The sequence below is a fragment of the Notolepis coatsorum genome (genome assembly GCF_963971535.1).
Source record: "Notolepis coatsorum genome assembly, chromosome: 1".
Lineage (NCBI taxonomy): Eukaryota > Metazoa > Chordata > Actinopteri > Aulopiformes > Paralepididae > Notolepis > Notolepis coatsorum.
In genome coordinates this window covers 218444617-218459793 of record NC_140165.1, presented here as the reverse complement: position 1 = coordinate 218459793, position 15177 = coordinate 218444617, and the positions used below count along the sequence as shown (strand labels likewise).

Below are 15177 nucleotides of genomic sequence, written 5' to 3'. Positions count from 1 at the left end.
GTTACCCAGGTACAAATAGGAGAAGGTCTCCGGTATCTTAAAATTCAATATAACCTGCATGGTGGAGTGAACATCTTGCCAATAACGTTGAATTCCTGGACAATTCCAAAAGATATGAGAGTGGTTTGCCTCCCTCTGGCCGCACTGTCTCCAACATGGTTGCTCTATGCCTACTTGTCGGGATTTGATTTTGGGAGTTATGAAGAATCTAGTCAAGTCTTTCCAGCAGAATTCTCTCCATGTTTTTGAATTAGTCGAGCTACATTGAGTTCTGCACATGTTCTCCCATTCGTCTTCGGTTATTTCAATGTTTGATTCCTTTTCCCAATTTGTCTTAATGTAACTTGTGGAGTCAGTTCTGGCCTGAATAAAGCTATTATACAATTTTGACACAGTTTTACTCATCTTGTCCCTGTATGCCTGAATTAATATCTGAATAACACTGTCTATTGGGGTATTGGGCTCAGACACCTTTACCTCTTTTAGAAAGTACTGGCGTAGTTGTAGGTATCTGAAGAAGTCGTGTTTATCCAAACCGTATGTATCTTTCAAGGTTTGAAAGCTCACAAGTTCTCCATTCTCTACCATTGTGCTGAATGAGGTAATACCTCGGAGAGCCCATTCCTTAAATGTTTGATCATGTGTTCAATGTTTAAATCCTAAATCGAAGGCAAACCACCTCAAGATCTTAATCCTTTTTTCTAACTTGAATTGTTTCACAATTTTGAACCATGTCTGTAGGGTGTGTACAATAAATGGGTTTAAGTTTCTATATAGGGTCTTGGCCTGCTGTCTATCACCAATTACTGTCTGGAGTGGTATATCAATTGATTTCACTTCAATGTCCTTCCACTTCGCTTCGTAGTCCCTTTCACACCAACAGACCAAAGGTCTTATTTGCGCTGCATAGTAATACTCCTTCAGATTTGGGAGGGACATGCCTCCCTTCTCTTTAGGGAGTTGGAGTGTCCGGAACCTAATTCTCGGTTTTTTCCCGCTCCATATGAATCTAGAAATCATCCTGTCCCACTCGTTAAACTGTTTAGCAGGGATTTCCACCGGCAAGGACTGGAAAAGATGATGATGATGATAGTAGTCTAGGGACTACGTTCATTTTTACTGAGTCTATTCTGGAGGTGAAATCCAGGGGGGCTAATGACCATCTTTCTATATCTTTTTTAATTTGTGTGTTTAGGGGCTGGTAATTTGCTTCATACAATTTTGTTAAGTCCTTAGTCAGCCTTACTCCCAGATATTTTATGGACTTCATGTTCCAATTTAAATTGTAGTTTTCTTTTATTTCTCTTGGGGGGGTATAGTTATACGTAAGTATCTGTGTTTTTCCTATATTTAGTTTGTATCCCGAATGTTGACCATAGGTTTCAATAAGGTCCATTAGTCTAGGGAGGCTCAGACTGGGGTTTTTTAAGTAAATTAAGACATCATCCGCGTATAATGCTATCTTATGCTCCGTTTCTTTTATATTAATACCTGTTATATTGGGGTCTTCCCTAATTGCTTGGGCTAGCGGTTCAATGAAAATCGCGAACAGGGCGGGGCTACATGGACAACCTTGGCGTGTACCGCGTTCTAGGGCGATCGGATTTGTTAACCGACCGTTTACTTTTATTCTCGCTGTGGGTCTTGTATATAGTGTTTTAAAACACCTAATTGAATCTTCCTTGAATCCTAACCTTTCTAGTACCAAGAATAAATAGTCCCAGCTCACACAATCAAACGCTTTTTCCGCGTCCAGACTTAATAAGGCCGAATAAACGTTGGTTTGTTTAATCTGATTCATAATATGTAGTGTTCATTTTAAGTTATCCTGGGTTTGGCGACCAGATATAAATCCAGTTTGGTCCGTGCTTATTAGGTCTGGCAAAAACTGTTCTAATCTTTTTGTGATAATGGAGGCGTACAGTTTATAATCCAAATTAAGGATCGATATTGGTCTAAACGAACTACATAATTCCTTATCTTTACCCTCCTTGGGAAGTACTGTTATAGTCGCCTCCCTCCAGGAGGGAGGGGGGATGCCCTCTCTAAGAGTGTAGTTAAATGAGGCCACCAGCAATGGCATGATCTCCTGGCGAAAAGCTTTGTACCATTCTGCTGGAAGGCCGTCACTACCTGGCGATTTGTTAGTTTTAAGATTAGATATTGTCCTGTCTAACTCCTCTATAGTGATTTCTGCAGTCATAATTTTGTTCTGCATTTTGCCAAGATCTCAGGAATGCAATAGTGGCTTCACTATCTATTTGTGCTGGTTGTGTATATAGGTTTTTGTAGTATGATTCAAAGGCCTTCTCTATATCTCCCAAATTACTGGACACTACTCCAGTTAAGGGATCTTTAATCTTATTAATTGTATTTTGTGTCTGTTGCTTTCGCAACCTTCTGGCCAATAATCTAGTAGCCTTTGGGCCTGATTCATAATATGTTTGACGTAAAAATCTAGATTTTTTCTCAATGTCATCTTTATAGACTTCGTCAATCAATTTTCTTGTTTCCCTAATTTGCTGTAGCAGCTGACTAGTTGGAGTATTTTTATGCTGTTGCTCTATAGATGTAAATTTTTGGGTTAGATCCTGATATTTGCGTTCTTTCGTCTTCTTCAGTGTTGCTGTGATGGCAATCATTTTCCCCCTTAGCACAGCTTTTGCGGCATCCCAAACAATCACTGGATTAACCTCACCATTGTCATTAATCTCTATATATGTTTTTAATTCGGTCCTAATACTTTCAACAATTGTTTTGTTGTTCAATATTCCTGTGTTAAGCCTCCATAGTGTGTTCCTTGGCCTACTATCCAAGTGTAAAGTCATATAGACTGCAGAGTGGTCTGATATGTCAGTAGTTCCCAAAGTACAATCCGTTATCCTATGTCTATCACCTCTAAACATAAAAATATAGTCAATTCTTGAATAAACAGAGTGAGGAACAGAATAGTGGGTGTAGTCTCTCTCAGATGGGTGGAGATCTCGCCATACATCAAACATTCCTAAGTCTGTGAGTGAAGCATTCATTATTTTTGTCTGTGGAGTCCTGTTCACCCTATGGCTTGTAGTGTCCAGCTCACGACTAAGAATAGTATTAAAATCTCCCCCACAGATTAGTATCCCCTCAGACTCCGCTGCTATCAGACCAAATATGAATTTATAGAAACCTTTGTTGCTCCCCGGTGGGGCATATACATTCAGCAGCGTAACCAAGTTGCCCTCTAATTTGCATTTTATCATGACATAGCGTCCTTCCTTATCATTAGTTTCTGTCATAAGTTAAAAATTTAATGAGTTTGGAATTAGTATAGAAACACCTCGTTTATGACCCGATCTAAACGAGCTATAGAACGTATTCCTATATCCATATTTCTTGAGTTTCTCGTGCTCCATCTGAGAGAGATGAGTTTCTTGCAAAAAGATAATTTGAGCTTTTTCACGTTTCAATTTGGTTATGACTTTGCTCCGTTTAACTGGGTTAACCAGACCATTTACATTTATAGATACCACCTTAAAGTTTCTACTCATCTGTGCTTTAACAACTTAAACCTGACACTGTCAACCCGGAATTCACACATTACTAAACATGAACAGTTAGACATATACACATAGAGAACAGGTGTAACATTAACAAAAACAATACTTGGCTTCCAAAAACAGACGTTCGCTGGCCATCCCATGGCTTAGGTCCCGTTGGGGGTGGGGGGATAGACTCCACTCAAGTGCAGGCCCCCGCGGAAAAAAAGGAGCTATAAAAAAAAGAGAAAGTGTCTAGTCTACCTACAGCGTGCCTGAGTGACTCTCGTCGGTCTTTCAATAATCAAGTGGAGTCTGTTAAACTATAAAAAAGGGAGACTAATAGTCATCCAGTCATTTGGGTCAAGGGGCTATTCAGCATTCACGTGAATAGCTTACAGCTAGTCCGCATTAGATCCAACAAAAACTCGGAACGTCTAGCGTTAAGCGAGTCAAAACAACACAATACAGCCCATAGTCCGCGACATATTCGGGCAGTTCACTCACGTCACGTTGAATTAACTCACCAGTCTTATTATGCTATGTATTTCTCACCCTGAGATTTATTTGCTGGTGGTACATTGAAAGTCCTGCAGTCTGTTCTTTGCTCGTTGGGCTATTCCTCTCTCCCTCTCGCTCGCGTCTCCCGGGTGTCTCTCCTTCCTTCCAGCGCGCTGCCACGGTTGTCCTCGCTGTAGTCGCTCGTCCTGGTCTGTTCTAGCAGCGCGGGGGGCTGGCTCCTCCACAGCGACTCCTCTCTTCTTCAGATCCTGTGCGGCTTCCTCGGCGCTGTCATATGTACGTGTGCCGGAGTCCCAGTGGATTCGGATCTTAGCGAGGGGTGTCTGGAACCGAATCCCGTTTACTTTCAGTGCCCTTTTGATGCCACCATATTCTCTTCTCCTCTGCATCACCGCCGTCGCGTAGTCATGGTCAAACGACAAGCGTTTGCCCTCGATCTCGATCTTCTTCTGCCAGGCTTTACTGATGACCATCTCTTTGGTAGTGAATTGGAGGAAGTTTATTATAATCGACCTAGGTGGTGCATCGGGTCCTGGCTTTTGAGCCAATGCTCTGTGGGCCCGCTGGATCTGCAGGTCGGTATCTGTTGGTAGTGAGAGCTCAGCTCTTAGCAGCTTATCAATAAACTCCGGGAGAGGGCAGTCTTTCTCCGTTCCCTCCGGTACGTTATAGATGCGCATATTTGTTCTTCTGGACCTCCCTTCCATGTCCGTTAGCGCTTCTTGCATGGCTCTCTGCTGTTCCAAAGACATGAGGAGTGTTTCCTTGACTGTCATATTCCATGTTTCTGTTTCTCCGATGCGCGCCTCTGCCTCGTGTATTCTGGTGCTTTGTGCTTTGGCCTGTAGTGCGTTAGCTCTCAGTTCTTGATTAATTTCCTTTTTAAAATCTTTGAGTTCTGTCATCAGTTCTGTCTTTAATTCTTCTTGTGTCGTTTTCAAGTCGTTCTTCAGTTCTGTCTTAAGGTTGCGTATCTCTCTGCTAATGTTGGCAAGTCCCTCTTGAATTGTTTCAGTCGTGTTTTCACCGCCGCCATCTTCACCCATGTTAGTTGATCTTACTTTGTCCATCTCGCCGTTTTCGTCGTCTTTCTCCTGTTTTTTACAATTCCTTCGACTCCTTCGACTCATAGTTTATGTCCTCTCACTTATTTCCGAGTATTTCATTATTGTTTGAGCTTTTCTTTTTGAATTTGGAGAGGTTATCTCAATCGACCGTCGGGAGCTACAACTTCAAGCAGCCATCTCGTGTGCCTCTCCCTACGGAAGCCTTCATACCTTGTAATTTCATTTGGTTGTTTGTTTGATGTGTGTTATTTCCCTTACCTCTGTGATGTATGTATCTTCTGTCTCTTTTCTATTTCATTGTATTTCATTTCTTAATGTCCCCTTTCCCTGTTACCCTTAGAGAGGACATTTTGTCCTCTCACCAGGCCATCATTTGAATAAGAATTTGTTATTAATTGACCTGCCTGTTTAAAATAACTTATAAAAAAAGTATTAAATACTCTTTTTTTAATAACCTTAATCAACCAATAAGAACAGATAACACCTAACAGTTGACAGTAGACACTGGACATAGACAATGGACCAGCACAGAGGGCAGAGGAGAGGGAATCCAAATACACAAGGAGAAAATGGGAACATGAGAAACACCTGGGCTGATTACAGATGGAGACACCTGGGAAACAGACTAGCTCAGAACTACAGGAACTACTGAAACAAGAATACTACAAAGACTAATACTAAACAGAGAACATACTGTAATACAAGAGAGAAACATAATCCCATGAAAATATCAAACACTAATCTAATGGGGGGACATGAACGGGAGAGCGAGAGAGAGAGAGAAGGGGAGAAAGGCGAGAGCAAGAGACAGAACACAGAGAGAAAACGAGAGACGGAGACAAGGACAACAGTCCATGGCCAGGCATGACTGCCATAATGTTACACATACAGGTAACGGCACCACTGTAACACACCTTGATCCAAGCTCCTGTATGGGAAGCCAATAGCAAGTCCGCCCTGTCCAAGGGACATAATAGGCTGACTCTAGTCTCCGGGCAGGGCTACTCTGTCTATTACGGCCGCAAGTACGTCTGTAAACAGTAGTTCTGGATCAGTGCTCCTCTGAGACGCCTGATAAATACGGATCAATGCATTATTCAACAGGGATGGGCTATTATTTGTCAAGGTGAGTGTTGGATGTTCTTAATGGTGGCCCTCAGAGACGCGGCTGGCTGGAGGCTCCTAGCAGCATGCTAATCAACTGTTGCTTTGTTTGTGGGCTGTGCAATAATTACACACGGTGCCTGGATGCCCAAACACACTTTAGCACATGAACACACTCGCAGGCACGGATGCATAAACAACGTATTCATGCACACACACACACACACACACACACACACACACACACACACACACACACACACACACACACACACACACACACACACACACACACACACACACACACACACACACACACACACGCTCATACACATGCTCACACCACCTGCTCTCAGGTTGACACACACCACTTGAAAATGAAGCACTGAACCGAAAGTGACATCAATTTGGAGATGGTAATGATAAAGCTGCAAGCCTTTCTAGCCTCAAGAGGCTGAAAGCAAGGTATCTGCAGGTGTCAGAGAGACATATATTTATATATATAATATATATATATATATTAGAGAGAGAGAGAGAGAGAGAGAGAGAGAGAGAGAGAGAGAGAGAGAGAGAGAGAGAGAGAGAGAGAGAGAGAGAGAGAGAGAGACATACATATACAGTATATATAGAGAGACATGAAGAGGGAGAGAGTGGGGGAGAAAGAACCACTAGAGAGAAGCTTCTCTTTCTCTCCCTCGTGTTTTTCGGGGTCATGGTGTAGAGCCCCCCCCCCCACACACACAGTCAGACTAGTGCCAGCCATTACTCATCGTCCCCAGCCAAAACAGTAGCCAAATGCATTTTGAATACCTGTACTTGGGAAAACACAAGGTGCGTTTGATTGATCATATCTATCATATCACGCAACCAATGTGCCTACATTGTTAGGCCGTTATAGATGTTGTCTTGCGGTATAAATCAATTATACCCCAAGTAGCTAAACTAAATTCCCACTTAGTGTCACACACTGGCTCAAAAGTAGGACAAAAAAGGGAGACCACGCATGAACCAAGGTTTACCACGCATGAACCAAGGTTTACCACGCATGAACCAAGGTTTACCGCGCATGAACCAAGGTTTAACAAAGTATATTGTAAATCAAATTAAAAGGTCATGAAGTGTGTTAGAGGAGTAGAATCAGTGGTGAATGCAGTGTATGTACGTGTGAGGGAGTGAGGGAGTGAGTGAGTGAGTGAGGGAGTGAGGGAGTGAGTGAGTGAGTGAGTGAGTGAGTGAGTGAGTGAGTGAGTGAGTGAGTGAGTGAGTGAGTGAGTGAGTGAGTGAGTGAGTGAGTGAGTGAGTGAGTAGACTATGCTGTGGGGTGACTCTACTAGTCTCTAGTCTCCCTGCACTCTATGACTCTACTGACTCTACTCCTCTCTAGTCTCCCTGCACTCTACTGACTCTACTCCTCTCTAGTTCCCCTGCACTCTACTGACTCTACTGACTCTACTCCTCTCTAGTCTCCCTGCACTCTACTGACTCTACTGACTCTACTGACTCTACTCCTCTCTAGTCTCCCTGCACTCTACTGACTACTGACTCTACTGACTCTACTGACTCTACTGACTCTACTCCTCTCTAGTCTCCCTGCACTCTACTGACTCTACTGACTCTACTCCTCTCTAGTCTCCCTGCACTCTACTGACTCTACTCCTCTCTAGTTCCCCTGCACTCTACTGACTCTACTGACTCTACTCCTCTCTAGTCTCCCTGCACTCTACTGACTCTACTGACTCTACTGACTCTACTCCTCTCTAGTCTCCCTGCACTCTACTGACTACTGACTCTACTGACTCTACTGACTCTACTCCTCTCTAGTCTCCCTGCACTCTACTGACTACTGACTCTACTGACTCTACTGACTCTACTCCTTTCTAGTCTCCCTGCACTCTACTGACTCTACTGACTCTACTGACTCTACTGATGTCCTCACCCTCTCTCTCTCTCTCTCTCTCTCTCTCTCTCTTCTCTCTCTCTCTCTCTCTCTCTCTCTCTCTCTCTCTCTCTCTCTCTTTCTCCCTCTCTCTCTCTCTCTCTCTCTCTCTCTCTCTTGCTCTCTCTCTCTTCCGGGGAGAGGGAGAGAGAGAGAGAGAGACAGAGAGAGGGAGACAGAGAGAGAGACAGAGAGAGAGTGAGGGTGAGAACATGAGAAAACAAGATGAAGAGGAGGAAGTAGAAAGGGAGTGGAAAGATAAGAGTGAGAGGAGAGAGAGAGTGAGCCGAGGAAAAATATCACATTGGAGAGAGAGGGAGAATACTCGAATGTCCCAACATACACAGACGGCAGGGCCCAGGCTGCCCAGGTGAGCCTCATCAGCCTCCCGACTCTCCTGAGAACAACAGGAACAGGAAGTGCAGCAGGCTGAGTGGGAGGGCCGTCACATTAGTCACAGTCAGCCAGACCGACCCAACCACAGGGGCCCACCATGGCCGCTAATGAGCAATATATTATGTCAATGCAATGGCTAGAGGATTGTGGTTTCAGCCATGGCATGAAATAATTGGGCTTAATAATAAGCCCCATGAGATATACATTTCTAGGTCTCAATATCACTCTCTCTCTTCTTACGATTTGTTCGGGAGGTTTTAATGTCAATTCTCTGCTCATTTTATGCCCGTCTATAATTATGCCAATTGTATGCTCATTTTATGCCTATGTTTATTTTGTGTCTACATCACTGCTGTGAAGCACGTCGGACTGCAATTCTTGTATGAAAGGTGCTATACAAATAAAGTGTATTAGTATTATTCTTTTCCATCTATCTTCTCTCTCTCTCTCTCTCTCTCTCTCTCTCTCTCTCTCTCTCTCTCTCTCTCTCTCTCTCTCTCTCTCTCTCTATCTCTTATAATCTCTCTACCTTATTGTCTCTTTCTTCTACACCACACCGCCTCTCTCTCTCTCTCTCTCTCTCTCTTCTATCCTCCCTTCTCTATAGGATTGTGGTGAACGCTAGCGGTGCTCCTGTGCTGTGGCGTGTGAGTGAGGAGGGCTTCCTGCGTTCCTCTGTGTTGGAGGGGATTATGTTGTGGTTCCAGCAGACCTCTGATGGACTCGTGGTACCGGACCACTCCCTGCCTTTGGGACAGAACTACTTCCTCAGTAAGACCCCTACACTCACTCACTTAACAGCAGCACACTCACGGAACAGAGGTGGAAGGGAAAGTCTGACCCCAGCATCTGAACTTGGGAATTATACTTTTCTTTAGCTGTACTTTACTGTAGTACGGAACAGACTGTTATAGTCTAGAGTTTGGGTGTTACAATCCAGGGAAATCTATGAACACACCCATTATATAATTGTTGTATAGTATAAATGAGACACTATGCTTTATTTGTTTGGGGGAGGAGGGCACTGCACATTTAGAACCATAGCACTGTATTGTGTAGCATCTTGTATGCGGGATCAGTCATCCTGTGACTGAAAAGTCTCTAGTATAAACTCCTCTCTCTAGCATAAACACCTCTCTCTAGTATAAACTCCTCTCTCTAGTATAAACTCCTCTCTCTAGTATAAACTCCTCTCTCTAGTATAAACTCCTCTCTAGTATAAAGTGCTCTCTCTAGTATAAACTCCTCTCTCTAGTATAAAGTGCTCTCTCTAGTATAAACTCCTCTCTCTAGTATAAACTCCTCTCTAGTATAAAGTGCTCTCTCTAGTATAAACTCCTCTCTCTAGTATAAACTCCTCTCTAGTATAAAGTGCTCTCTCTAGTATAAACTCCTCTCTCTAGTATAAACTCCTCTCTCTAGTATAAATTGCTCTCTCTAGTATAAAGTGCTCTCTCTAGTATAAAGTGCTCTCTCTAGTATAAACTCCTCTCTAGTATAAAGTGCTCTCTAGTATAAACTCCTCTCTCTAGTATAAAGTGCTCTCTCTAGTATAAAGTGCTCTCTCTAGTATAAAGTGCTCTCTCTAGTATAAAGTGCTCTCTAGTATAAACTCCTCTCTCTAGTATAAACTCCTCTCTAGTATAAAGTGCTCTCTCTAGTATAAACTCATCTCTCTAGTATAAAGTGCTCTCTCTAGTATAAACTCCTCTCTCTAGTATAAAGTGCTCTCTCTAGTATAAAGTGCTCTCTAGTATAAACTCCCCTCTCTAGTATAAAGTGCTCTCTCTAGTATAAACTCCTCTCTCTAGTATAAACTATTCTCTCTAGTATAAAGTGCTCTCTCTAGTATAAACTCCTCTCTCTAGTATAAAGTGCTCTCTCTAGTATAAAGTGCTCTCTAGTATAAACTCCTCTCTCTAGTATAAAGTGCTCTCTCTAGTATAAACTCCTCTCTAGTATAAACTCCTCTCTCTAGTATAAACTCCTCTCTCTAGTATAAAGTGCTCTCTCTAGTATAAACTCCTCTCTCTAGTATAAAGTGCTCTCTCTAGTATAAAGTGCTCTCTCTAGTATAAACTCCTCTCTCTAGTATAAACTCCTCTCTAGTATAAAGTGCTCTCTCTAGTATAAACTCCTCTCTCTAGTATAAACTTCTCTCTAGTATAAAGTGCTCTCTCTAGTATAAACTCCTCTCTCTAGTATAAACTCCTCTCTCTAGTATAAATTGCTCTCTCTAGTATAAAGTGCTCTCTCTAGTATAAAGTGCTCTCTCTAGTATAAACTCCTCTCTAGTATAAAGTGCTCTCTAGTATAAACTCCTCTCTCTAGTATAAAGTGCTCTCTAGTATAAACTCCTCTCTCTAGTATAAAGTGCTCTCTCTAGTATAAAGTGCTCTCTAGTATAAAGTGCTCTCTAGTATAAACTCCTCTCTCTAGTATAAAGTGCTCTCTCTAGTATAAAGTGCTCTCTCTAGTATAAACTCCTCTCTAGTATAAAGTGCTCTCTCTAGTATAAAGTACTCTCTAGTATAAAGTGCTCTCTCTAGTATAAAGTGCTCTCTAGTATAAACTCCTCTCTCTAGTATAAACTCCTCTCTAGTATAAAGTGCTCTCTCTAGTATAAACTCCTCTCTCTAGTATAAAGTGCTCTCTCTAGTATAAACTCCTCTCTCTAGTATAAAGTGCTCTCTCTAGTATAAAGTGCTCTCTAGTATAAACTCCCCTCTCTAGTATAAAGTGCTCTCTCTAGTATAAACTCCTCTCTCTAGTATAAACTCTTCTCTCTAGTATAAAGTGCTCTCTCTAGTATAAACTCCTCTCTCTAGTATAAAGTGCTCTCTCTAGTATAAAGTGCTCTCTAGTATAAACTCCTCTCTCTAGTATAAAGTGCTCTCTCTTGTATAAACTCCTCTCTCTAGTATAAAGTGCTCTCTCTAGTATAAAGTGCTCTCTAGTATAAACTCATCTCTCTAGTATAAAGTGCTCTCTCTAGTATAAACTCCTCTCTCTAGTATAAAGTGCTCTCTCTAGTATAAACTCCTCTCTCTAGTATAAAGTGCTCTCTCTAGTATAAACTCCTCTCTCTCTAGTATAAACTCCTCTCTCTAGTATAAAGTGCTCTCTCTAGTATAAACTCCTCTCTCTAGTATAAACTCCTCTCTCTAGTATAAAGTGCTCTCTCTAGTATAAACTCCTCTCTCTAGTATAAACTCATCTCTCTAGTATAACGTGCTCTCTCTAGTATAAAGTGCTCTCTAGTATAAAGTGCTCTCTCTCTCTCTCTCTCTCTCTCTCTCTCTCTCTCTCTAGATAGATAGATAGATAGATAGATAGATAGATAGATAGATAGATAGATAGATAGATAGATAGATAGATAGATAGATAGATAGATAGATAGATAGATAGATAGATAGATAGATAGATAGATAGATAGATAGATAGATAGATAGATAGATAGATAGATAGATAGATAGATACTTTATTAATCCCCTTGGGGAAATTCAGGGTATCTCGCAGCTCACACAGTATACAGACATTGACAGTTCTCATTCAGTTATTACACGTTATGTCTGCATCATGAATAAAAAATAAGCACATGATAAAATTCAATTAAATCATATCCATCAATATTAATAGGAGCGTGATTAGATAAAAGCAGGTGTATAGAACAGTGTATAAAAACAGGTGTAAAAACAGGTGTGTGGGTCAGAGGTCAAGGTCCCCCGCACTATATTACGCTGTTGTACAGTCTGATAGCTGTGGGGACAAAGGACCTCCTGTGCCGCTCAGTCCGTGAGCGCAGGGAGATGAGCCGTCCGCTGCGACTGCTGCTCTGCCCCACCAGGGTGTGGTGGAGAGGGTGGTTGGTATTGCCCATGATGGCCAGCAGCTTGCTCTGCGTGCGGCTCTCCACCACGGTCCCCAGTGGGTCCAGTCTCCTCCCCACCACTGAGCCAGCCTTTTTCACCAGCTTATCCAGCCGCCTGGCATCCCTGGCCGTGGTATTACCACCCCAGCAGACAGCGGCATAGAGGAGCACACTTGACACCACTGCCTGATAGAACATGAACAACATTTCCCCACACACATTAAAAGACCTGAGCCTCCTAAGGAAGAACAGCCGGCTCTGTCCTTTCTTGTAGAGCGCTTTCGCGTTTGCAGCCCAGGCCAGCTTATCGTCTAGGTGCACACCTAAATATTTGTATGTCTGCACCGTCGCAATGTTGTTTCCCCGTATGCTGACTGGTTGCAGAGGTGGTTTCGACCTGCGGAAATCCAGTACCATCTCCTTGGTCTTTTTTGCGTTCAGGAGAAGGCCGTTCCGTTCGCTCCAGTCGCTGAAGGCTCCCACCTGGTCCCTGTACTCTCCCTCCTGTCCCTTCCTCACACACGCCACAATCGCTGTGTCGTCCGAGTATTTTTGGACGTGGCAAGACTCAGAGTTGTAGTTGAAGTCTGCCGTGTAGAGGGTGAACAGGAACGGAGCAAGAACAGTCCCCTGTGGAGCCCCAGTGCTGCTGACCACTGTCTCCGAGACACAGTTGCCCATTCTGACAAACTGTGGTCGGTCTGTCAGGTAATCCGTGATCCAGGAAGTGAAGGAGGGATCCACCCCCATCTTCCTGAGCTTGTCTTTAAGTATGGGAGGTTGAATAGTATTAAAAGCGCTCGAAAAATCAAAAAACATAATCCTCACATAACTCCCCAGCTCATCCAGGTAGGAGTAGGCCCGGTGAAGCATGTAGAGGACCGCGTCGTCCACCCCGATGCTCTCCCGATACCCAAATTGCAGGGGGTCAAGGGCGTGTTCAGTCTGTGGCCTCAGATGGTGTAGAAGCAGCCTCTCCAGTGTCTTCATGATGTGTGACGTGAGGGCCACCGGTCTGTAGTCGTTGAGCTCGGCCGGGCGCCCAGCTTTGGGTACCGGCACAAGACATGATGTTTTCCACAGGACCGGCACCCTCATGTCCCGCAGGCTCATATTGAAGAGCTTCTGGAGCGGCTCAGCCAGTTGGTCTGCACAGAGCTTCAGCAGCCTCGAACACACGCCATCCGGGCCAGCCGCCTTTCCTGGACGCAGTTTCCTAAGTTCCGCCCTCACCTCATCTACTGTGAGGGACAAGGGGGGGGGGGGCTGGGTGACACAGGGGGGGGGGGGGGGGGCAGGTGACAGGGGCGGGGGGACTAGGTCACTGGGGGGGGGGCTAGGTGATAGGGGTGGGGCCAGGGAACGGAACTGCAGAGTTGTGGTTGCAGCAGTGAGGAGGAGATGGTGCAGGGGGAGGAGCTGCAGCTGAAGAGGTGGGAGGGGGTGTTGGTGTGGCCTGGTCAACAGGGGCAGAGCGAGCCCTGGCTGCCGTGTCAAACCGGTTGTAGAATTGGTTAGTATAAACTCCTCTCTAGTATAAACTCACTCCTCTCTAGTATAAACTCCTCTCTAGTATAAACTCCTCTCTCTAGTATAAACTCCTCTCTCTAGTATAAAGTGCTCTCTCTAGTATAAACTCCTCTCTCTAGTATAAAGTGCTCTCTCTAGTATAAAGTGCTCTCTCTAGTATAAACTCCTCTCTAGTATAAACTCCTCTCTCTAGTATAAACTCCTCTCTCTAGTATAAAGTGCTCTCTCTAGTATAAACCCCTCTCTCTAGTGTAAAGTGCTCTCTAGTATAAAGTGATCTCTAGTATAAAGTGCTCTCTCTAGTATAAAGTGCTCTCTCTAGTATAAACTCCTCTCTCTAGTATAAAGTGCTCTCTCTAGTATAAAGTGCTCTCTCTAGTATAAAGTGCTCTCTCTAGTATAAAGTGATCTCTAGTATAAACTCCTCTCTCTAGTATAAAGTGCTCTCTCTAGTATAAACTCCTCTGTAGTATAAACTCTTCTCTCTAGTATAAAGTGCTCTCTAGTATAAACTCCTCTCTCTAGTATAAAGTGCTCTCTCTAGTATAAACTCCTCTCTCTAGTATAAAGTGCTCTCTCTAGTATAAAGTGCTCTCTAGTATAAACTTCGCTCTCTAGTATAAAGTGCTCTCTAGTATAAAGTGCTCTCTCTAGTATAAAGTGCTCTCTAGTATAAAGTGCTCTCTCTAGTATAAAGTGCTCTCTCTAGTATAAAGTGCTCTCTCTAGTATAAACTCCTCTCTCTAGTATAAACTCCTCTCTAGTATAAACTCCTCTCTAGTATAAAGTGCTCTCTCTAGTATAAAGTGCTCTCTCTAGTATAAAGTGCTCTCTCTAGTATAAACTCCTCTCTAGTATAAACTCCTCTCTCTAGTATAAAGTGCTCTCTCTAGTATAAAGTGCTCTCTCTAGTATAAACTCCTCTCTCTAGTATAAAGTGCTCTCTCTAGTATAAAGTGCTCTCTAGTATAAACTCCTCTCTCTAGTATAAATTGCTCTCTAGTATAAAGTGCTCTCTCTAGTATAAAGTGCTCTCTAGTATAAAGTGCTCTCTAGTATAAAGTGCTCTCTAGTATAAAGTGCTCTCTCTAGTATAAAGTGCTCTCTAGTATAAAGTGCTTTCTAGTATAAACTCCTTTCTCTAGTATAAACTCCTCTCTCTAGTATAAAGTGCTTTCTAGTATAAACTCCTCTCTAGTATAAACTCCTCTCTCTAGTATAAAGTGCTCTCTC

At 43.1% G+C, this 15177-nt stretch overlaps 1 protein-coding gene across 1 annotated transcript in view; it reads left to right on the top strand.

Moving 5' to 3' along the window:
- Window positions 1–15177, top strand: part of dner (delta/notch-like EGF repeat containing) — a 325026-nt gene that overhangs the window by 201896 nt on the left and 107953 nt on the right. The window contains exon 4 of the mRNA XM_084332911.1: window positions 9151–9314. Within this exon, the coding sequence (XP_084189037.1) occupies window positions 9151–9314 (164 nt within the window). The remainder of the gene's footprint in view (window positions 1–9150; window positions 9315–15177) is intronic.